The 24079-nt window shown below is 36.4% G+C and overlaps 1 protein-coding gene across 1 annotated transcript in view; it reads left to right on the top strand.

Annotated features, from left to right (window-relative positions):
• The window catches only part of LOC138813716 (vomeronasal type-2 receptor 116-like), a 29106-nt gene extending 6284 nt beyond the window's left edge, over positions 1-22822 (top strand). Inside the window, exons 3-8 of the mRNA XM_070002099.1 lie at positions 7244-7390; positions 14853-15141; positions 16261-17067; positions 18229-18456; positions 19403-19526; positions 21903-22822. Coding sequence (XP_069858200.1) covers positions 7244-7390; positions 14853-15141; positions 16261-17067; positions 18229-18456; positions 19403-19526; positions 21903-22822 — 2515 coding nt within the window. The remainder of the gene's footprint in view (positions 1-7243; positions 7391-14852; positions 15142-16260; positions 17068-18228; positions 18457-19402; positions 19527-21902) is intronic.
• Positions 22823-24079: the final 1257 nt, after the last annotated feature.

The raw sequence follows: 24079 nt of genomic DNA, 5'->3' as shown, positions 1-24079 counted from the left end.
TAACAAAATTGACAGACCCTTAGCAAATCTTATCAGAAAAAGAAGAGAACACACCCAAATTAATAAACTCAGAGATGAGAATGGAAACATCACCACGGAAACACCCAAGATTCAGAATATTATAAGGGAATACTTCTCAAAACTTTATGCTAATAAGTTTGACAACTTGACAGAAATGGACCTCTTCCTAGCAAATATTGACATGCCAAAACTAAACCAAGATGAGTTAAACTATCTTAACAGGCCCATATCAAGCATTGAAATAGAAACAGCAATAAGAGACCTCCCAGCTAAGAAAAGTCCAGGACCACATGGTTTTACAGCGGAATTTTACAAGGCCTTCAAAGCAGAGCTCACACCAATTCTCCTCCAACACTTCAATGAAATTGAAAGAGAAAGCTCACTACCGAACACCTTCTATGAAGCCATCATAACCCTCATCCCAAAACCGGGCAGGGACTCATCAAAGAAAGAGAACTATAGACCCATTTCTTTGATGAACATTGATGCAAAACTTCTCAACAAAATTTTGGCCAATCGACTTCAACAATTCATCCAAAAAATCATACACCACGATCAAAAGGATTCATTTCAGGGATGCAAAGCTGGTTCAATATACGCAAATCAATTAATATTCATCACATCAACAGGAGCAAGAACAAGAACCACATGGTTATCTCAATAGACGCAGAAAAAGCATTCGACAAGATCCAACACCCCTTTATGATGAAGGTTTTGGAAAAATTAGGAATCCTTGGAATATTCCTCAATACAATAAAGGCTGTATAATGCAAACCTACAGTCAGCATTATACTTAATGGTGAAAAACTAAAGCCATTTCCTCTTAACTCAGGAACAAGACAAGGATACCCACTCTCTCCACTTCTCTTCAATCTAGTATTAGAATGCCTAGCTACAGCAATAAGACAAGATGCAGACATAAAGGGGATCCAAATAGGGAAAGAAGAAATAAAACTCTCCCTCTTTGCAGATGACATGATCTTTTATTTAAAGAATCCCATAGACTCCACTCCCAAAGTACTCAAGCTGATTCAGAACTTTGGCAAAGTAGCAGGTTATAAAATTAACCCCCAAAAATCAATGGCTTTTCTGTATGCCAACAATGAGAAAAGTGTGGCTGAAATTAGGAAAGCAACTCCATTTGTAATAGTCCCACAAAAAATAAAGTACCTAGGAATTAACTTAACTAAAGAAGTGAAGGACCTCTATGATGAAAACTTTAAAATCTTGAAAAAGGAAATCAACACAGAACTTCAAAAATGGCAAAACCTCCCATGCTCCTGGATTGGCAAGATTAACATCGTGAAAATGGCAATACTTCCCAAGGTTATCTACAAATTCAATGTGATACCTATCAAAATTCCACCCTCATTCTTCAAGGAAATAGAGGAGGCAATCCAAAAATTCATATGGAACAATAAAAGACCCCGAATAGCAAAAACGCTCCTCAACGGAAAGAACACTGCTGGAGGAATATCAATACCAAATTTCAAAGTCTACTATAAAGCCATAGTAAAAAAAACAGCTTGGTATTGGCATAAGAACAGACCTCAGGACCAATGGAATAGAATTGAAAACCCAGAAATGAACCTACAGACCTATAGTCATCTAATCTTTGATAAGGAAGCTAAAACAATAGAATGTAAGAAAGACAGCCTCTTCAGTAAATGGTGCTGGCAAAATTGGTTAGCTACATGTAGAAAACTAAAGCTAGATCCTTATATATCACCCTGCACCAGAATCAACTTCAAATGGATCAAAGACCTTGAACTCAAAGCAGACACTCTGAAAACATTACAGGATGGAATAGGAGAAACCCTAGGTCTCCTTGGCTCAGGCCGAAATTTTCTGAATAGAGACCCGAAGCACAACAAATCAAAGAAAGGTTGGACAAATGGGATTGCGTAAGGTTGCAGAGCTTCTGCAGGGCAAATGACATAGCTAGCAAGATCAATAGAAAGCCCACCGATTGGGAGAAGATCTTTACTAGCCATACAATGGACAAGGGTCTCATATCTAAAATATACTTGGAACTCAAAAAATTAAACTACCCAACAACAAATCCTCAAAGAAACAATTGCCCAATAAATAAGTGAGCAAAAGACTTAAAGAGAAGCTTCTCTGAAGAAGAAAGAAGGATGGCCAATAGACACATGAAGAAATGTTCAACATCCCTAGCCATAAAAGAAATGCAAATCAAAACAACATTGAGATATCACCTCACTCCAGTTAGAACAGCAAAAATCAAGAACTCTAACAACAACAGATGCTGGAGGGGATGTGGACAGAAAGGAACCTTACTTCATTGTTGGTGGGAATGTAAACTTGTTCAACCACTTTGGAAAGCAGTATGGAGGTTCCTCAAAAGACTCCAGATAGATCTCCCCTATGATCCAGCAATCCCACTTCTAGGCATTTACCCAAATTTATACAAACAAGACCACACTAAAGCTACCAGCACAACTATGTTTATTGCAGCATTATTTACCATAGCTAAGATATGGAACCAACCCAGATGCCCCTCAGTAGATGAATGGGTCAAGAAAACTGGTATATATATACAATGGAATTCTATGCCTCCATCAGAAAAAATGACATTTCCCCATTTGTTAGGAAATGGAAAGGCTTGGAAAAAATTATATTAAGTGAAGTAAGCCAGGCCTAAAGAAACATAGGTCCCATGGTTTCCCTTATTTGCAATATCTCGTATAGGTATGAGTCAAGCGGAAAAGGTCAGATAATGTGATTTTAGGAAAACGAACCCTTAAATATGTATTTTAATGTTTTCGTTTCTTTCATGCATGTGTTTCTAACCCATTTATAAGATTATTTCTTTGTTGCTTTGTATGTCCCTCCCCCACAATGTAACCCCCGCTTTCACTTTATTTGATGTCAGTATAACATGTTGAGGAGATGGGGACAAACAAGTCGTTTAAGGATTCAGGTGGACCTGTTGCAACAAGGAGAATTACAAAATGTCATGTCAAAGCAAGCTTTACAATGTCGGTGTGGCGTGGGGGAGGGGGGTATGATTGGGTGGGGGTAGGGGGGAGGCTGGGAAGGGAGGTGAAGGGTAAACAAAGGAGGAGGCTGCAATGCTTGGTAAGAAATGTATGCATTATCCTGCCAGTCTCATTGTAACCCCTCTGTACAGTATGTTCTCAAATAAAATTTAAAAAAAAAGAAATGTACTCATTATCTTGTCCATCTAATTGTAACCCCTCTGTACATTATATTCACAAAAGAAAAAGAAATTATAATTGATTTTCAACTGCTTCAGTATATTAATCAAAATATCATCAAAATACTCATCCGTTTGTATTGCATTTTTTACTATCTTACTTGTTTATTTAAGGAATTTCATTGATAGACTTGAGTTTAGATTATAAAGTACATGGAGAATCCTCATTTTGTCATATGAAATTATTGGGAGAATAAGTGATTTCAGTGATTTTGCATATTATTTTATAATCCTGCTATTTTTTCTGAGTTAGGATTTCAGCAATCTTACACTCTTTCTCTTAAATGAAGAAATGTAAAGAATGTACACATGGATGGATTGATATGTTAAAGTAAGATTGGATGGACAGGAGCCAAGAAGAAAGTAAATACACGTAAAGGAAACGTTAATGAATAAAGATGTAGAAGAACAGAGATAGGAAGGCAAGGAGAAAAAATGGCGCCATATGAGAGGTTTTTATTTTTGTTACAATAAAACTTTATTCATAAGAAGCAGGTTGGATTTGGCCTTTGAATCATGGTTTACCTGTCTTCCATGTGTGTGTATAAGCGTGTGTGTGCGTGTGTGTGCGTGTGTGTGTGTGTGTGTGTGTGTGTGTGTCTGTGAGAGAGAGAGAGAAACAAAGACAGAGAGAGACACACAGAGAGAGAGAAGTATTGAGAATAAAATGCAATGTTTTTATCTGATTATTTTTGCTCTAAAACAATTTACATATATTCTATTGAACATTTGAAATGTCATATGAATGAAGAAGTAAAGTAATGGATGCCATTACGATGATTTAAATTTTTAGGGGAAATAAAATGTAATGGATACAGGGCATTTAGATAAGAGAATTTATATGGCCATATAAAACAAACATAATGAACCCCATTTTAACTATATACACTAGTACAAATTTAAAGTAATAAAAAATTTAAAAATAAGTCTATGTAGAGTTTGAAAAGACCATCTCCTTCTTAAATTAGTACTAAACGCCATTTTTTAATTGTTTAAAATAAAACTAAGGAAGAGACAAAGTTCATTTCATATATACTTCAAATGGTGGCTTCACAAAAACAAATACCTAGGACTCTAAACCTATGAAAACTTCTGTAACGACCTCTACAATGAAAAGTAAAGCTATGATAAAAGACATTGGACGAGAAAATGAAAAGACATCCTGTGTTCAGTGTCTGGCAAAATTAAAATTGAGAAAGTGGCTATATATCCAAAGCTACCGTTCATTAAATATTATTTCACGGAAAATTACAGTGCAATTTGTAGGAATATAAAAATCAATTCTAAGCCAAAAAGGAATGGGAAACTCTGATAACCCTAGTTGAGATTCTTCTCTTAATCCAGTCTGGGAAAAAAAAGTTTCTGGAATGTCTTGCCTGGGTGTGGTGGCAGATATCTGTGATCCCAGCTCTGTCAGAGGTGGAGATGGAGGAAATGCGAGTTCCAGGGCAATGCTATGTGGGTGATGATCACAACAGTGGTGCATGACTATAACCACAGCTTTGATGGCAATGTACAAAAAAGATTAAAGTCCATTTGTTTGCACAGCTATGAAGAGAAAGCATCACAAAAATACACAGAGTGAGCTGGATGTTGGTGACTCATGTCTGTAATACTTGGTATTTACCAAGCTGAGATCTGAGCAATGCAGTTCAAAGCTAGCCTGGACAAGAAAGATACTGAGCAATTTAACTATAATTAACTACCAAAAAAGATGGAAGTTGTGGGAATCCTATAGTAAAGTAGCTAGTCTCCCATATAACTAAAAGCAGAAAGGCTCAGGAAATGAGAATGGGAAGCAAATTATCTTAGATTCAATCAACAGTTCTGGAATGGATTTCAGGTAGGGTAAATACAACAACCATCACAATTGTTGCATCTTCTGAATTCCCAGATTTGAACAAGCTTCAGAACAAATCCATGAAAGACTTGACTTTAGCAGAGAAGCAATGAACACACCTTCATAAAATTTGTTAGTCAAACAAGGGTGGGTGGCCTCTAGTTGCAGGATATTGGGGTCACCTACTTCTCTAACCTTTCCTTTTAGCTGTGTGTGGAACCACAGCTCAGCAGCTTCCAAGGAGGGAAGCAATGGGCAAGAGCAGTTTTCACTGTGAATTGATGGGTGAGTTTGGCAAAGGAGAAGACACTGGTTTGGTAAGAACTATGTGAGATTGGGGTGCTAAGGACTCAGACCCCTAATACTTCCATTGAAGATTACATTAAGCTCTTATGCTGGAAGATGGGTGCTTAATAGACTCAATTTTAGAGCGCCAACTCCCAACAGCCACCTACTAGGTTAAATATGTCACTCCCAAGAAATGGATGGACTAGTCGAAAACTGTGACAAATAATCACAAACATATGTTAAACCCATTCAGCAAAGTAGATAATACACCAGCAATCAACAGGCTGAAAAGTCAAGGAATCCAACATATTCCAAATAGTATCTAATACAACTAATACAAATTATCATAAATATCAATTAATAAATACAACCAAGGAGGTAAAAGAGATCTATAAAAAAAAAACATTGGTTTTTCAAAATAGTAGAAACCATAAGAGGAGAAATTATCCATTGGGTATATATTGGGAAAAGTACTATTGTGAAAATATATAAAACTCTTAAAATTATATACATACGTAGATAGATAGAAAGACGGATAGATAGACAGACAGACAGACTGACAGACAGACAGACAGACAGACAGACAGACAGACAGATAGATGATAGATAGATAGATAGTTAGATAGATAGATAGATAGATAGATAGATAGAATTACCACATCTGGAATCTTCCCAGATGTGCTTCAATGGATAAAGAGACAAAGAATGTGGTCTACATATACAATTGTTTTTTGTTCATTCATTAGAGCTTATGATATACCATTTGTAGTGATGTAATATTCTGGAAAAATGTATAAGTTAGGCCTTGAGAAACAAAGAATGAATGTTTTCCTTTAGGCATGGAAGCTAGAATTAGTTTATATAGTAAAAGCTTAGGTGATGTCAAAGTGTATTCAGATGTATTAACTGAAATGCCATAGACACTTGGGAGAATTCAAATAATGCAATTCCCTAGAAAGGCAAAATCAACTTTCTCCAAAATAAAACACCAGGAAAGGGGGGGGAATCAAATTGGGAGAAAGAAAAAAGAAGGAAGAGGTGGATATGGGAGGGATGAATGAAACATTGACAAGGGTGACATTGATCAAGTAATATATGGTATTCATAAACTGCTTTAGTAAAGGGCAACTTGACTGTACAATGACTTAAAAATTATTTAAATTTAAAAACTAAAAAAGTGGGGCTGCGAAGGTGGCTCAGTGGTAGAGCGCTTGCCTTGCATGCCTGAGGCCCTGGGTTCGATTCCTCAGCACCACATAAGCAAAAAGAAAAAAAACGGAAGTGCCGCCTTGGCTAAAGTGGTAGTTAGCCTAGAGTTGAAGAGCTGAGGGACAGAGCACAGGCCCAGACTTCAGGCCTCACCATGTGGCCATTTCACCATCCACGTGACATGATATCACCTCATGCAATCCAGTTGCATCATCCCAAATGACTTTCATGCAAGTAGTTTCTAGACAGACTTTGGACAAACTACAACCAAGATAATTCCACCTCTGGGGCCTCACTATCTGTGGTCTTGGATAAAATTACAGCACCTGCGGTGAAGAAGGCAAATATCCAAACATGTTTTCTAACCCATGTTTTTCTTCCTGACGCAAGGCTACAAATGCAGAGCCCCTGGGAATAGTCTTGCCCATTACTTCTGGGGACTCACATGAGGATTTCATTAGAGGTGCGCTATAGTATAGATCTCTGTCAATAAAAAGACATATGCACATATACAAAGATATACCAATACATATAACTGAAATTGTGGGCCTCACTTCCCACCAGCATTTCTGCTTGGCATAGGCTTCAGGGATGTGCCCTTTGACTTTCACACTCTTTCTTCTCCATCTTCCCCTCCCTGTCAGGTCCTTGGCTGGCACTAGTTGCTTTTCTACCATGAAGCACCGAGCACACATGGATGGAGATGTGATGATCATTGGGTTTTTCCCTCTGAACACTTTGGGAATAGATCACAGTAACAGCCATGCTTCCAGGCAAGAAGAGAACAAGATGTGAGTAGTTTCATATTTCATTTTCATTTACAGTTCTGAGGATGTTTGACTGGTCCGAGGGAACTGTGGGTGCACACATCAATGATCTCTGTCTCCTCTACACTGACCTCCATTACTATTGCATCTGTAGCAGCTCAGTTTCATTCTTACATCTACAGTTGAGTGATTTTCTGTCTGTTAGCAGGAGAGGATTCTATTTCCCTCCATGTAACTTCTCTTTGTGGCATACCGGTATATCCTCAATTTCAGCTGTGGAAAATGAGGTGATGTTACTACAATAAAATTGAGTCACTTGCCTGAGTTCTGTATTAAAAGGCTGCCACTGCATTTCCTACACCAGACATCTGAGAAATTTTCTTTAGTAACACCTATATATTGAGAATGTTGATAAAATTTCTTATTGTGGCTCATGCCTGTAATCCTTACTACTCATGAAGCTGATATCTGAGGATGGAGGTTTTAAGAAGCCCAGAAAAGAAAACCTGTGAGACTTTTTTCTCCAATTAACCAGCCAAATGTTGAACATGAAGTTGTGGCTCAAGTGGCAGTATGTTAGCCTTGAGCCAAAAAGCTCAAGAACAGAGCTCAGGCACTGATTTCATGATCTACAACTGGTGTGCACACAGGCATGTGCACACACACACACACACACACAAATAGACACAGAGTCACATACATACACATTGCTAGTGTACACAAGCAGTTACTGTTCCAAAATAAGCCTTGTGGCATTGTTTTCTGTCAGATAGGTTACCAGGCAGCTCAGTGTTATGAAAGATTCCTCACTGGGGAATTTACCTAACCAAGATGAATTTTTCTTTCCTTGTGCACATGCATATTCTTGAAATTCTGACTGTAATAGTCTCTCACTAATCAGTGGCAATACAAAAAGGAAAATGAAAAGAAAATTGACTGCACGGAACTTCAAGGAATTCTAGCAAATTATCTAATTCCTATTGCAATATAAAAATGTCATTGTCTCCATCATTGGCACTGCTTTTTAAGTGCTGGTATGATAACTACAGCCAGATGCAGCTGCCCACAATTGAGAGCAAAGATACCAGGATAGGAATTACTCTCTTCTGTGCTATGGAAGATTCGTGGCTTCATTTTATATGTCACTGATATCTTTCTCACTTTCATCCTGGTCCTGGGATATTAGGGCCTGTGGGCTGCTCCATTATTGCTGAAGGCTAGTGCTCTAGCCCTTGAGCCACAGATTCACTTCTGGCATTTTTTGGTGGTTAAATGGAGATAAGAGACTCAGCCCTCCCTTCCCAGGCTGTCTTGAAACCATGATCCTTAGTTCTCAGCCTTATGAGTAGTTCAGAATGAAGGTTTGAGGTGCTACTGTCTAACTTCCCTTATTCTTTATATTCCACATCATATACCCATGTTTAGTTGATTTTTATTCTTTTAACTTTCCAATATATATGTGAATATTTTTGTTAAGCTCTTAATAGAAACATGTTGAGAAGCATGTTTTCAGAATTTGGATGTTTCTTTTCTATTCCCAACTACAAAGTAAAATCTGGTTTGGGTTAGTAAACTTTTATGCATGCTATTGACTACAGATAGAAATATTTATTGGCTAACTCTCTTCATAGATAAACAGAGCACTGTAATTAGACATCAGTTGGTGTGAGATTTGACTCCTCTGTGTCCACTGATGTTAGCACATGTTTAACAATTTTGATACAATATGGTTCTTGTGCCAAGTACCTAGTTCATGTTGTAGTTCCATACTTTGATTTTATTCATTCACTGTTTTAGAACCATTTCTTTCTGTTTTTTGTTTTGTTTTGGTTTTGGTTTTGGTCATGGAACTTGTACACTGGGCCTGGGTGCTGTCCCTCAGCCCATCCGCTCAGACTAGCATCCCTACCACTTGAGCCACAGCCCCACATCGGTTGTATGAGTTGCTTATTGGATATAAAGCCTTTCCTGCCTGGGCTGGCTTTGAACCATGATGCCCAGATCTCACCTCCTGAGAAGCTATGATTAGAGGAGTGAGTCACCACACAGGCTTTTTACAACCATTTCTATATCATGTCACACATCAGTTCTTTCTCTTTTATCTCTAAATTTTTCTACTCATTTTCACTTTTTTTTTTTTTCTATTTATTTATCTTTTATTATATAAGGGTATCACTGCTGTAAATTATGACTGCCCTTTTTTTTTTTCTGTATTTCTCATAGTGCTTTGTTAAGTTTTTTTTTTTTTTTTTTTTTTTTTAAATTGTATTTTATTTTATTTGACAACATACTGTACAGAGGGGCTACAATTACATGGGCAGGATAATGCATACATTTCTTACCAAGCATTGCAGCCTCCTCCTTTGTTTACACTTCACTTCCCTTCCCTGCCTCCCCCCTCCCCCCACCCAATTTTACCCCCCTCCCCCCACCCAATTATACCCCCCTCCCCCCCCCCCCCACACCGAAATTGTAAAGCTGGTTTTGACATGACATTTTGTACTTCTCATTGTTGCAACAGGTCCACCTGAATGTGATGTTAGGAAAATGAACCCTTAAATATGTATTTTAATGTTTGCGTTTCTTTCATGCATGTGTTTCTAATGCATTTATAAGATTATTTCTTTGTTGCTTTGTATGTCCCTCCCCCACAGTGTAACCCCTGCTTTCACTATATTTGATGTCAGTATATCATGTGGAGGAGATGGGGACAAACAAGTCGTTTAAGGATTCAGGTGGACCTGTTGCAACAATGAGAAGTACAAAATGTCATGTCATTTTCACTTTTTTGACTTAGCAAGGAATAAACCATTGATAATTAGCTTACTTTGGAATTTTGCATACATTTTTATCTCAAAGCTGGTACTTTACCACTATACCCTTACTTCAAGCTCTCTGCTGATTGACGAGATAAATGTGCCATGATCTTTTCTGTAACAGCTCCTTTTGACTCAGGATCCTTTCCTCTTGATTTCTTGTTTAGCTAGGATTGCAGTTCTAAGCCACCAGTAGAGATACATTTAATTTCTTGAAGAATCTCTAAACTTCAATTTTTATGTACCATCACACAAACTTTAATTTTTTTCTGGGCTAATAAATAACTAATGGGTGCCCGGAAAAACCAAATTATTGAGTATCATTTTTCTGTTGTGATTTTCTATTTCTAAATTTTAAGTGTGTTTACTGTATACTCACGATTTTTCTAATCTAATATTTAATTTTAGAACTGTTTTCCAGTACATTATTCATCCTCTGTGAGATATATAGGTGGCAAGATTTTTAACTGTTCATTTGCATGTCCTCCCATTTCTTTCACTGTACTGAAGATTTTCAATTGGATACTAGCACAGTTAATTTACATTTCCAGTGCTTGGGGTACAAGTTTTGGCCTTTTAAGTGAGACAAAGGATTCTGCCATTTATTCAAACCCTGGGAATAATTATGCCACTTCTTTTATGAACTATTGAAATTTGTTTAAGGTATCTGTGTATTTATATTTCCCTTTATTTTCATTATTACTTACAAAGTTCAAGGCTCTATTAAGAAATAATTTATTTTGAGATTAAAATACATATGGTCTAGATTGAGTGTTTCACACATGCATGCCCAGTTTCACAATGCCATTGCTTGCTAAGTGTTTCATGTTTGGACCATGTGTTATCTGACATCTTCTCCAAGAATCACATATCTATTGTTTGCAAGCACTTTATGGTCTTATATTTCTTTGATACATGTATCTGTTTTTTTCTTTTGTGTCATGGTTTTAATTGTGAAAATATCGTACAGAGGTGTTACAATTATATGGGTAATGTAATGTGTTCATTTCTTATCAAGCAATGTTGCCTCTTCCTTTTTTTCCTCTTCCCATCCCTTCCCATCTCCCACCCCTTACCCACACCCCCATTTGTTCAGGATGAATACAGAACAGGCATGAGATGCTTTTGTGTTGTTCTTGTGTCTTAAAATATCTCTGGCTCATGGAGGATTTCCTTGTTCATAAAATTCAGTTTTCATTTTCTATTTCTGTAAAGGAATTGATAGGAATTTTGATGTAGAATGTACTGAGGGTTCTATAGATATTTTTTCAGTAGTACAGCTATTTTCACCATACTATTTCTGGCATACAACATAATGAAAGATGTGGATTCACATCTGTAATTTTGTTGCTTTTCCCTTTTATGGTTCATGATGTTTTTTCTCTATTATTGTTCATGTTCTTGTAAATCCTCCTTTTCCTTTATTGATTATTGCTATTTTTGGTAGTCTCTAATTCTTTTTCTTTTACTTGATTATTTCATTCTTTCTACTAATTTTGGGTGTGTTTTTCTAGTTGCTTGAGATGTAGCACAGGTTCTTTAGTACAACATTTGAACTCCAGATTTCAGCATAGGTTGTGATAGTTTCATTTCATTGCAGTATTTATATATGTATAGATTCTGATATTCTATTTTCATTTTTAATTGTTCCAAAGATTGTTAAACTTCTTGAAATTTGCCTTGAAAGTCAAGTCATTTAATCATGAATTAATCATTTAATTCAATTGAATACTTTTAAGTAAATTAAATTTTAATAAAATTAATTGCTTTATTTCTGGAAGAACTCATTCCATTTCAATATTATGGGAATATGTTTGGTGTTTTCCTTGTTAATTTCCAGCCTTACCACAGTGGGGTTTGCACATGTGCTCAATGTATTTTAAATAATATTTTGTGTGTTTTTTATTAGAAAACTGTTGTACAGAGGGGTTACAGTTTGAACAATGTAATGAATACATTTCCTATTGAGTATTGTTGCTTCCTCCTTTGTTTTCCCACTACCATCCTTTCCTTCCTACTCCAAAATTATTCCCCCCAAAAGTTCGTTTTCAACATTGTTTTGTACATCTCATTGTTACAATGGGTCAACCTGTATCCTTATGTAAGCATTTTGTTTTTTCCCTTCCCCTCCCCAAATTAGAGAAATGTATATACAAGTTGCAGGGCACCAACATTAAATACAGTGACAATAGCGGTTATACTGTGTGGAAGGAACATAAATAGAAACAAAAAAAATCACATGGTACATTATAAATACATTAGAAACAATAGTTAGACAGAAAAAATATATTTGTGTCCCTATTTTGGGGTTCATTTTACTTAACATCATCTAATATGATCATATGTACATGGCTTTGGCCTTGTCATAAACATGTACTAGTTGTTATAAATAAGAGAAACCATGGGATGTTGTTTCTTTGGGCCTGGCTTACTTCAATGTATTTTAAATGACATTTATTTATTTATTTGATTTTTGGTAGGTCATGGTGCTTGAACTCTGGACTTGGGCAAGGTTCCTGCATGCTTTAGCTTAAGGAGAGTGCTCTATCACTTGAGCCACATTGCCACTTCCTGTTTCCTGGTGGTTATGTGGAGATAAGTGTCTTATGGACTTTCCTGCAGTGGCTGGTTTTGAACTATGATCCTCAGATTTCAGCTGCATCAATATCTAGAATTAAGCCAATGGCACCCAGCTATTTCCATACTTTTTATATCTGGCTGTTTTGTTTCTTATCCCACGTTCTCTCCTGTAGAATGCTCAATATGTTGGGGAGAGATGGTTTATTCAGACATTGGGTGAACTGTTCTCTAGGTGTATGTGAGGCTCATCTAATCAAGTTTTATTGTGTTCACAGGAAACAGAGTATATATTCTTGTATATCTTTCTTGTTCATTAATGTTTCTGTTTTGTGGTCTGAAAAACTGACTTTAGTATTTCCTATAGGAAGGGTTTCATGCAGATACATTCTATTAACTGTGCTTTCCTGGGAACATTTTTATCCTTCCTCCATTTCTAAAGGTTAGCCTTACTAGGTGCAATACTCTTGTTGGATAATTTAAATTTTTTATCTTCAGAACTGTAAAGAGTTCTTGCCATGTTTTGTTGACTTATATGGACTCTACTATGCTATTATAGAAATTGGTGCACACCTATATGAATATGAGTCTCATTTTTGTTATACTTTAAAGAATTATCCCTGTATATGTATTTCAGTTGTGGGAGCTTCATGCTAAGGCAGCTTGTTGTAGATGTCATGTACAAAATTTGATAATCATTTCATCTTTAGGACTGTTACTTTGTTACTTTGAGAAAATCCTCTCATAAACTTTTGACAAAATTTTCCCACATCTTCATTCCTACATTTTATTCCTCCATATGTGTATGTTCAATTAAGTTTTCCATAAACTTACTAATATGTTCTGTTTAGAACATTTTGAATATGACAGATTTTGATTGTGATCATTTCACATATACCTATAGTATAGATTGAGCAAGTTGATCGTTTTCCTTATTATATCCAATATGCCTTCTTGTTTCCTTTTAAACAATACCAGTTTATTTCATTATATTAGAGTCTTTAGAATATGAGAATAGGCCCACACAATCTCAGCTTGCATGTAAATACACACAAACACAAACAGACATTCACACAAATTCTTGTTGCACATAGACAAAAAATAAAAGAAGGAAAAGAACTTTGATCCTTTCTATATTGCTCTATTGCTTCCTTTACAATATCTCAATCTAAATATATTTGGAAGAGAGTAGTGATCAACACATTTTCCCATGGATCCTTGGACCTGGGATATCTATACAAAGCTTACCTACAATTCTCTTCTCAATCCTCATGTCATGATTTCCTGTCTGCAAAATGAGTTCCTTGAAATTGGATACATCCTTTTCATTGTGTTAGGTAAATAAAAATAAAATCCTTGCCCCCAAAAGTTCAGTTCTTTTTCTGGTTGTTATTCGTAAGAGCTATTCAATATGTTGGTCTGTGAGCAGAGCTGCTATACAATCATTCATAAGTAACACTTTGCTTCTGAATATTGCAGTTAAATTAAATATTCCTTAGTTAGCCTGACATGCCTCTAAACACATAACAAACTGGGTGACTGAAAACACAAAAATTATTTTCCATACAGGTATGGCCAGTTGCCCTAATATAAATGAAAAACAACAAACATATGCTGTCTGATATAAACCAAATCCAAGACAACAGCCTTTCCCTGTAGTGCATGTGGTAAAGGGGAAAACAAGCTCTTCCTCAATTTAAATAAGTATCTGAATGTCATTCATGAGAAATGCCCTTCATGTCATTAGCTAGATCATTTTTTACGGTCATGGATCTTGAACCCTGGCCATGGGTACTGTCCCTGAGCTCTTCAGCTCAAGTCTAGCAGTCTACTACTTGAGCCACAGTGTCACATTCAACTTTTTCTGTTTATGTGGCAGTGAGGAATTCAACCCAAGGCAAGCACTGTATCACTGAGCCAGCTTCCTAGCCCACTTTACCTAGATCTTTATACAAGCATAAGATACGACATTAATATTCCATTCTGATTGAGGTAATATTTTAACATATTCCTTGACAACGAACCAAGCATTTAACGTATCATAGTCTTAGGTTTTGGAATATTCCTCCTCACATTATTTGCTCATTATGCAGGTTTATCTTCAAGAACTATCAGAGTGTTTTGGCCTTGGCTTTTGCCATTGAGGAGATCAACAAAAATCCTGATCTTTTACATAACATGACTTTGGGATTTGATATTTATGATGTTGAATTCAGAACTTGGACAATGTTTAAGAATCCCTTCACTTGTCTCTTTGGGAAGTACAAGATTCCAAACTACTCCTGCATGAGAGAAAGCAGGTCTATAGCAGTACTTACAGGACCATCAGGAATAACATCTGACCAGATTGGGACATTGTTAGGACTCTACAGATTTCCACAGGTGAGGGTACAAAGTGTGGAAGGATATAATAATGTCTAATTTGGTGGCATTTCAGATGTTAGAAGAGGATGATAGGAAGATATTCTATTTATGAACCCATGAAATTTTGTGGTATCAAAGAGTATTTACTCACAGATATTTGGAAATATATATGTTCACACCTTGGACAAAGAGAACATTTGAGCTGACAAATGGATAATTTATTATTTCAAGACTTATCAATAATTTTCTTTAATACATCAGGAAATGGAAAATGGTATAGCAGTGTGAAGATATATTTAGAGGGTACTGACTGCTCACAGCAGTAATCCTAACTAATCAGTAAACATGTATCAAATTAAATATCAAAGGGTACAAGGTGAATGCGTGAGTCCATTTGTCAAAACAAGTCTTGAGATAAATTGCCAAGGAAGAGCAAAAAGCCATTAGTTTGTGCCTCTGGCATTCACACACACACACACACACACACACACACACACACACACACACACACACACACACACACACACATACATATGCATGCAGGCACACAAAACTTACTATGCTGAGTGAAGTAAATCAGGTTCAGAATGAGAAAGGGTAAATATGTGAAAGTTAGATCTAAAATATGAATATGTCATATGAAATAAGTATGGAACACACTGTAGCCACTTACATATATACATGATTAATCTGACTAAAGTAAGGTATACACAATGGTGGAACTCCATGGTGTAACTTTTCTGACCTATTGACAGTATGAAAATGAACACCAAAATGGTGAAGCATATCGTGTCTGAGTGGGGTAGATGTTAAGGGAAAAATGCAAAGAAATATGGAGTGGATGGGTGGGAAAAAGAAATATGATATACAATGGGTATGTAAGCAAAATGGAATTAGGAGTGGGTCAGGTTGATATAAATGGGAACATTTGATAGAAATAGTGACAAATATCAAGACAATTACAAGTCAGTTGATATGTTGTGCAACATTTCAAAAACAATTAAATTATTTTTTCAAAAAATAAAACAAAATGTACCTTCCACCTACTTCAATTGGTTCTTAACAGAATTCAAGACTGAGATTACAATGCATGGAAATCTTCTCATTCATGGAGCATCCAATTTTCTTTTACTTTAGCTTACCTTTGGGCCTTTTGATCATGACCTGAGTGACCATAACAAGTTTCCTGCTCTCTATCAGATGTCCCCAAAGGACTCATCAATAGCCACTGCCATGATCTCCTTACTGCTTCACTTCAGCTGGAACTGGGTGGGACTATTGACCTCACAAGATGAGAATGGTGCATGGATTCTTGCTGAATTGAAAGAAGAGATGGCCAAAAACAGAGTTTGTGTAGCCTATGAGCTAATGATCTCAACCCAAGATATATCATATATATTCAAACTCATGGCAGTTCATAAAGAGATAAATCTATCTTCAGCAAGTGTCCTCATCATATATGGTGATAATGATTCACTGATGGTTTTAATGATATTTATCGAGCAAATTTTTATACATGGCAAAGTTTGTATTGTGAACTGTCAGTGGGATTTCACCATGAAAAGGAAATATTTCATGCTAGGCTCATTGCATGTACCTCTTATTTTTACACACCATCATGTAGAAGTTTCTGGATTCACAGATTTTGTCAAGGCAGTTAAGCCTTCCAAATACCCAGAAGACATTTTTCTTGCAAGGCTGTGGTTTCTGTCTTTTAATTGCTCAGATTCTGAGTCTGACTGTATAACATGGGACAACTGTGCTCATGATGCCTCTTTGGATTGGTTGCCTGTGCATGTTTTTGAAATGACTATGTCTGGAGACAGTTACAATATATACAATGCTGTGTATGCTGTGGCCCAGGCTCTGCATGAGATGTTTCTTCATCAAAGAGAAGTTCAAACAATGGGAAATAGAAAACAAAGAGTCCCTTCCCCAGAACAGGTAATTTCTTCTATGGAGGAGTATCTATGGGGGAGTACACTTTAAGAGCAAGAGCACTTTCTAGAAGGGATCCTTACTGTATTAATTAAATAATTGTGTATGTATGCATGCTTGTTTCTGTACTTGTATATATATGACTTGTGTTTATATACACAAATATAAATATATGTTTGTATTCATATGTCATACTAATTTAGTTGTTGAATTAATTAATATTGATGTATTTAAAGCAATTTTCTCAATTGTTTAGCTTTTCCTTTCTATTATCCGAAATTAATAGGAGTACAAATTTGAACGAATATAGACTCACATTCAAAAATTAAACATTTCATTTGCTTATCAAAACCTTACGTGATTCTTTATGTGTCCATGTAATTAAGGTAACATGTGTGGATATGCTGGTAAGAAAACAACAGGCCAGTAACAAGATAAAACATATTCCACATTTCTGTAAGTTATTTTGGCCAGTGCAGGGAGGTGAACACACTATCTGGGCTATGTCCCTGAGTCTCTATGTACTCAAGGCTAGTGCTCAACTACTTGAACACAGCAATTCTTCTGTTTTTTTCTGACTTGTTTCTTGGAGACATGGTTCTCTCTAATTTTTCTGCACAGGCTGGGCTCCAAGCCTGATCCTCTTGTCTGAGCCACCTGCACAGCTCACTTTACAACCATCAGCCAACTCCAGTTGGCTTATGAATTCCTTTAGTTACTAATAACTCATCATGTTAATACCTAGTATTTTGAAAACTGCAAATTGAGCTTCTCCCTATACTTTCCTTCAATCAAAACAAAGGATGACCTAATGAACAGAATTATCCGTATTTTTCATGAGAGACCAATTTTTATTCAACTTTTGGAATTAAACATTTAGCAACCTGAAATTATAAACATTCATAAAATAATGGTTAAGGCAAGATCGAGTAAAATGATATATGTGGAAAAAATTTTTCTACTCCTTTTCTAAGTGACCAGTAAAGATTATTTTTCAGAGTGATTATTTTATTTCTCCATAGATTTTCTTCTGAGACAATTCATTGTATGTCATTACTCTTTTTGAATTCAGAATCAGAGATTAAAGGCAATCAGGAGTGTTTCTTACTTCAGGTTTTTTGTCTTAACTCTGGGATGTACTTCACTATAAGATAATGTCTCTTTTAGCTGCATACTTTCTTGAAGAGCATCCAGTTTTATAATCGTACTAGAGATCAAGTGATTTGGGATGAGAAAAGACAACTGGAGACAGAATATGACATTCTGAACATTTGGAATTTTCCAGAGGGTCTCGCACTTGAGGTGAAAGTAGGAAAGTTTTCTCCATATGCTCCACATGGCAATCAAATGTCATTATCTGAAGATATGGTAGAGTGGGCCATTGGAACTACAGGGGTGAGTAGGATCTAATTCTAATAATTTTAAGGACACACATCAGTAAGAGTCATCTTTAAATTTATACCCGTCTCAGTGACAGTAAATTTCTCTTATAATCCTAGCAGCTAATAGTGCTGAGATTGGTATAGCATAACTTAGAGTCAGCTCACACTGGAAATTCTGTGAGATGCTTATCTCCAATTAACTACCCAAAACCTGGAAGAAGAGCTCTGACTCAGGTAGGAGAATGCTATCCTTGAGTGAAAATAGCTGAAATCCAGTGTCAAGGCCTGAGTTCAAGTCCCAGGATCAGATACAAAAGAGTTAAATGTGTTTCTACATGTTGATTTTGAATATTGTCATAGAATGTAAATTTGATTTATGTCAGTAGGTAGCTAACACTGTGATAAAGTACCTGAGGATGTAATTCATGTGGTTGAAAGCTTTCTTTTGCTGCTTTCTGCAAAGGTTTATTTAATGGTTAATTGATTTGCTATTTATTCACCTTTGGTTAAGATGAATCATTGAAGGCATCTGTGATGAAAGTCCCATGTCATGGCCACTGGGGAAAAAAGAGAAAGATAAAATGACCCTGGGGTTCACATAACCCTATAAAGTGGTTTCCTACTTGCTCTTTCCCATGTCACACATTAGTAGGTTACAAAATAAAATGGCATGAATTCAAGAAAAATCCATAGGTCTGTATACTTAAATTACTTTCTCACAATAACCTTCAGCCTTTTAAAGATTCCATAACTTTCAGTGATTCAACAGGCTAGATCAAATTTGTAGCACATACCCTTTGGAAATCATGGAATATGGAATATAAAACAGAATTCAATTAATTGGCTGCAATTACCTGCCTAAATTATTATCCTTAAATTCACATTCCTTAAAACAATGGATTTTTGCAATGTTCTATATGAATCTGAACAGTCACTGGCACACTCCTGCCTTTCCTCAGACTCCTCACTCTGTCTGCAGTGCGAGTTGTGGTCCTGGATTCAGAAAATCTCCTCAGGAAGAAAAAGCTGCCTGTTGCTTTGATTGTACACCTTGTTCAGAAAATGAGATTGCTAATGGGACAGGTGAGTCTGTGACTTATGAAGAAATTCTTTACCTCTCCCTAGTTTTCCTTAGTCCAAACAAGTCAATACAAAAGTTTTGTATTAGGATTAAAGAGCTCATGCTCCTCTCCCTGTTAATAACTCAATTCTGATAAGTTGTGGTATTACTATTTGTAATATAAAAGATCACAGCTTTGAATTATATATTTAGTTATAGTTTCCAGGCTATTGCACAGAAAATTATCCCCAGGAATCCTTCTTTTTTAAAAAATTTTTTTTTATTGCGAAAATATTGTACAGAGTGGTTACAATTAGATGGGTGGGATAATGAGTACATTTATTTTTTTTTTTTGTTGGTCATGGGGCCTGAACTCTGGGCCTGGGCACTGTCCCTCAACTCTTCAGCTCAAGGCTAGCACTCTACCACTTTGAGCCATAGCACCACTTATGGCTTTTTCTGCTTATGTGGTGCTGAGGAATCGAACCCAGGGCCTCATGCATGCAAGGCAAACACTCTACCACTGAGCCACTTTCCCAGCCCAATGAGTACATTTCTTATCAAGCATTGTAGCCTTCTCCTTTGTTTCCCCTTCTCATCCCTTCCCAGGCTCTCCCCGCACCATCCTATTCCCCCCCACCAACGTTGTAAAGTTCTTTCTCAGCATGACAAAATGTACTTCTCATTGTTGCAATGGATCGACCTGTGTCCTTATTCAAACGACTTGTTTATCCCCTCCCCTCCACAAATTATACCAACATCAAATACCATGAAAGCAGGGGTTATACTGTGGCAGAGGGACATACTAAGCAACAAAGAAATAATCTTATAATTACGTTAAAAACAAATGCATGAAAGAAAGAAAAACATTTGTATACATATTTTAGGGTTCATTTTCCTAACAACATCTTATTGGACATTTTCTGCTTGACTCAGATATATAGTAGATATTGCAAATAAGGGAAACCATGGGACCTATGTTTATTTGGACTTGGCTTACTACACTTAATATAATTTTTTCCAAGCTTTCCATTTCCTAACAAATGGGACAATGGCATTCTTTCTGATGGAGGCATGGAATTCCATTGTGTATACATACCACATTTTCTTGATGCATTCATCTACTGAGGGGCATTTGGTTGGTTCCATATCTTAGCTATAGTAAATAACGCTGCAATAAACTGGGAACCTTACTGCATTGTTGGTGGGAGTGTAAACTTGTTCAACCACTTTGGAAAGTAGAACTCCACAAAGTGTTCCCCTATGACCCAGAACTCTTCTTGGCATAGGACAAAGGCCCAGTAAGCTAAATTCAGTGTAAGAAGTGAGCATGACTATACAATGTCCAAGAGAGATTAATCTGTGCCCACAGCTTCAAAGGTGAGCAGGCAAGTCAAATCTAGTGAGATGAAATCAAGGATAATATACCATATGGTAAAATTAATGTTTTACAGAGACATGTGGGGACACTTAAGCTGTTTAATTACAATTTAAATATGATTGAAGAACTGTTAATGAGAGTGAGTAGTGTAGAAAAATTTAATAAGATGTTATAATAGCCCAACTGTTACATTATCAATACATGTGATAGTCATTGAGCGAAAACACTCTTAAGTAAAAAAGACTGATGGAAGCATAAACATCACCCCATTTGTAAGGAAATGGAAAAACTTGGAAAAGAATTAAGTGAAGTAAGCCAGACTCAAAGAAACATAGGCTCCATAGTATCCCTTATTTTCAATAATTAGTATATGTCTAGGATAATCATAGCAGATAAACAGAATAGCTCAATAGCTTTGATCATATGACCATATAAGGTGATGCTAAGTAAAATGTACTTAAAACACAGGTATAAGAGGTCTTTCTTTATTGTTGTTTTTAAATGTACTATGTGATTTCATGCATCTTTTGTATATTTCCCTACTTTTAGTAAACTCCTGTTGTCACTGTATTTGATTTTTTAACCTAGAAATGTTTATCTGAATTAGGGAAGAGAAGGGCAAAACAGAATGGTGAGACAAAGGACAAAGTGGGAACCAATATAACAGCGACATGATTGAGACAGTGTGTTGGAAATGATCTGGACAATTTGTGGGGGAAATTTCAGGGGAAGGAAAGTAGGAGAAAATTGAGGGAAGGAGTAACATGTTTGAGAAGAAAAGTACTTATTACCTTATTTATGTAACTCTAAACTTTCTGTACAGTATCTTGCAATGACAAAAGTCTGAATAAAGAAGATAAATACAGCAGATGGTTATGGCCTGGGAAAAATAAAAAAAAGCTTTTATGATACTAAATGCTAACATCTCAGGATTTCAGTTAAATGAAAAATTTCCTAAAATCTTTGGAGAAAATGAGGTTCTTAAAAAGAAGTAATGGTAATGTTCATGTCTCAGCAGATATGGAGCAATGTGTGAAGTGTCCAGATCATCAGTATGCCAACACACAGAAGAACCAGTGCTTCTTGAAAGCTGCAAGTTTCCTGGCATTTGAAGATCCCTTGGGCATAGCTCTGGCTTGTATGGCTCTTTGCTTCTCCATGCTAACTGCTGCTGTTCTTGGGGTGTTTGTGAAACACCAAGACACTGCCATTGTCAAGGCCAATAACCTGGCTCTCAGCTACATCTTGCTCATCTCCCTCATCTTCTGTTTCCTCTGTTCCTTGCTGTTTGTCGGCCAACCCAACGCAGTCACCTGCATCCTGCAGCAGATCACATTTGGGGTTGTGTTCACTGTGGCTATTTCCACAGTGTTGGCCAAAACAGTGACTGTTGTTCTGGCCTTCAAGGCCACTTCCCCAGGGAGAAGGATGAGGTGGCTGCTGCTATCAGGGGCTCCTAACTTCATCATCCCCATCTGTACCCTCATCCAGGTGACTCTCTGTGGAATCTGGCTGGGAACCTCTCCTCCCTTTGTGGACACTGATGCACACTCAGAACATGGTCATATCATCATCCTGTGCAATAAGGGCTCCCTCACCGCCTTCTACTCTGTCCTGGGATACTTGGCCTCTCTGGCCCTGGCCAGCTTCACTGTGGCTTTTCTGGCCAGGAACCTGCCTGACACCTTCAATGAGGCCAAGTTCCTGACCTTCAGCATGCTGGTGTTCTGCAGTGTGTGGCTCACCTTCCTGCCTGTCTATCACAGTGCCAAGGGGAAGGTCATGGTGGCTGTGGAGGTCTTCTCTATCTTGGCCTCCAGTGCTGGCCTATTGGGATGCATTTTTGCTCCAAAGTGTTACACCATCTTGTTAGTTCCAAATAGAAATTCTTTATATGGCTTCAGGGTGAAAGACAGTAGGAGAAATAAGCATTCTTAACATTAAGCACATAGGTTTGATTCATATACACAAGGTCTGATCTATATCTACAGTAATTATGCCTTATAGTTTATATTATAGAATTTATATTTCAAAGACCAAGGATCTAGTGTTTATTTTCCTAGCAGTGGTAGTCAACAAGTGATGGTGATCACAATTTAAACTGTAGTTTTGGTTCTGTATTTTTGGTTCCTCCTTTTTAATCTGCACTTAAATCTATTATCTCCTCCTCATTATGTCTTTTCACTCTTGTTTTTCTCAATAAATCTTCTAAATTTTTCAGCTTAATAACTTCCTGTCTCCACACCACCATGTTGCAGAGCCCTCCAAACTATTTCATTAATATTTTCTTCTTCACAAATTTACATCCTTTAATGTTGTACTTAGAGTTTGTTTTATTCAATACTTGTATATTTCCATTCACACATTCACCTTTTGAAATTATCCTGAGTCTCATTTATGGGACCTTTCTCTCTGTCCCAGTCTTTCTTTCTCTTTGATTCACTCCATCTCCTTTGTCTTTCTCTTCCCTTTCGCACTATTTTCGTCATATAACTTAGGAATGTAATGTATATGTCACAAAAATTTAGCCTCCATTTATGATTACAATGTGTAAGATGTTTTGCACTTTCTCCTAATATTAAAGTCCATTATTCATAATATTAATCCTCTTCTTGCCTGGATATCATTTATATTTTACGGTTGATTTATCACTATGCATTACTTTGACAGAAAGAATTTTGAATATTAATTATATAAGATTATCTCTTAATAACATCTTTCTTACAATCTGTTCAACATGAACATTTTTATTTGTCATATTTCAAAACTCTTAATTTGATAAGAAAAGCATCACTTATTCGTTCAAATAGGTTGACTTAGTCCATTCCATATAATTTTTACAAAATCACATATTTGAGTGAAATAAACACAATTGCACTCATTTCTTGTCTCTACTAGTGTTAGTTACATATTTCTTCTCATATTAATTCAATTCATTTATGCATATGTGTACTCAGGGCCTATATTGTCCTTTAACTCTTTCACTCAATCCTTCTTTACCATTTGACTCACAACTCCATTTTTAGCTGTTTGTCTCTTATTGGAAATCAGAGTCTCATACATTTTCTTCCCCATTTTGACTTCAAAACAATTTTTATTTTTACATTTCCAATAAATAAATGTCTATTTAATGTACTATAACTTTGTATAATTTAAAATTTTAGTTTACAAATAACAATATTTGACAATATATTG

The sequence above is a fragment of the Dipodomys merriami genome, unplaced genomic scaffold, assembly GCF_024711535.1.
Source record: "Dipodomys merriami isolate MVZ:Mamm:240054 unplaced genomic scaffold, mDipMer1.0.p SCAF_6, whole genome shotgun sequence".
Lineage (NCBI taxonomy): Eukaryota > Metazoa > Chordata > Mammalia > Rodentia > Heteromyidae > Dipodomys > Dipodomys merriami.
This window is presented reverse-complemented; position numbering and strand designations above follow the sequence as displayed.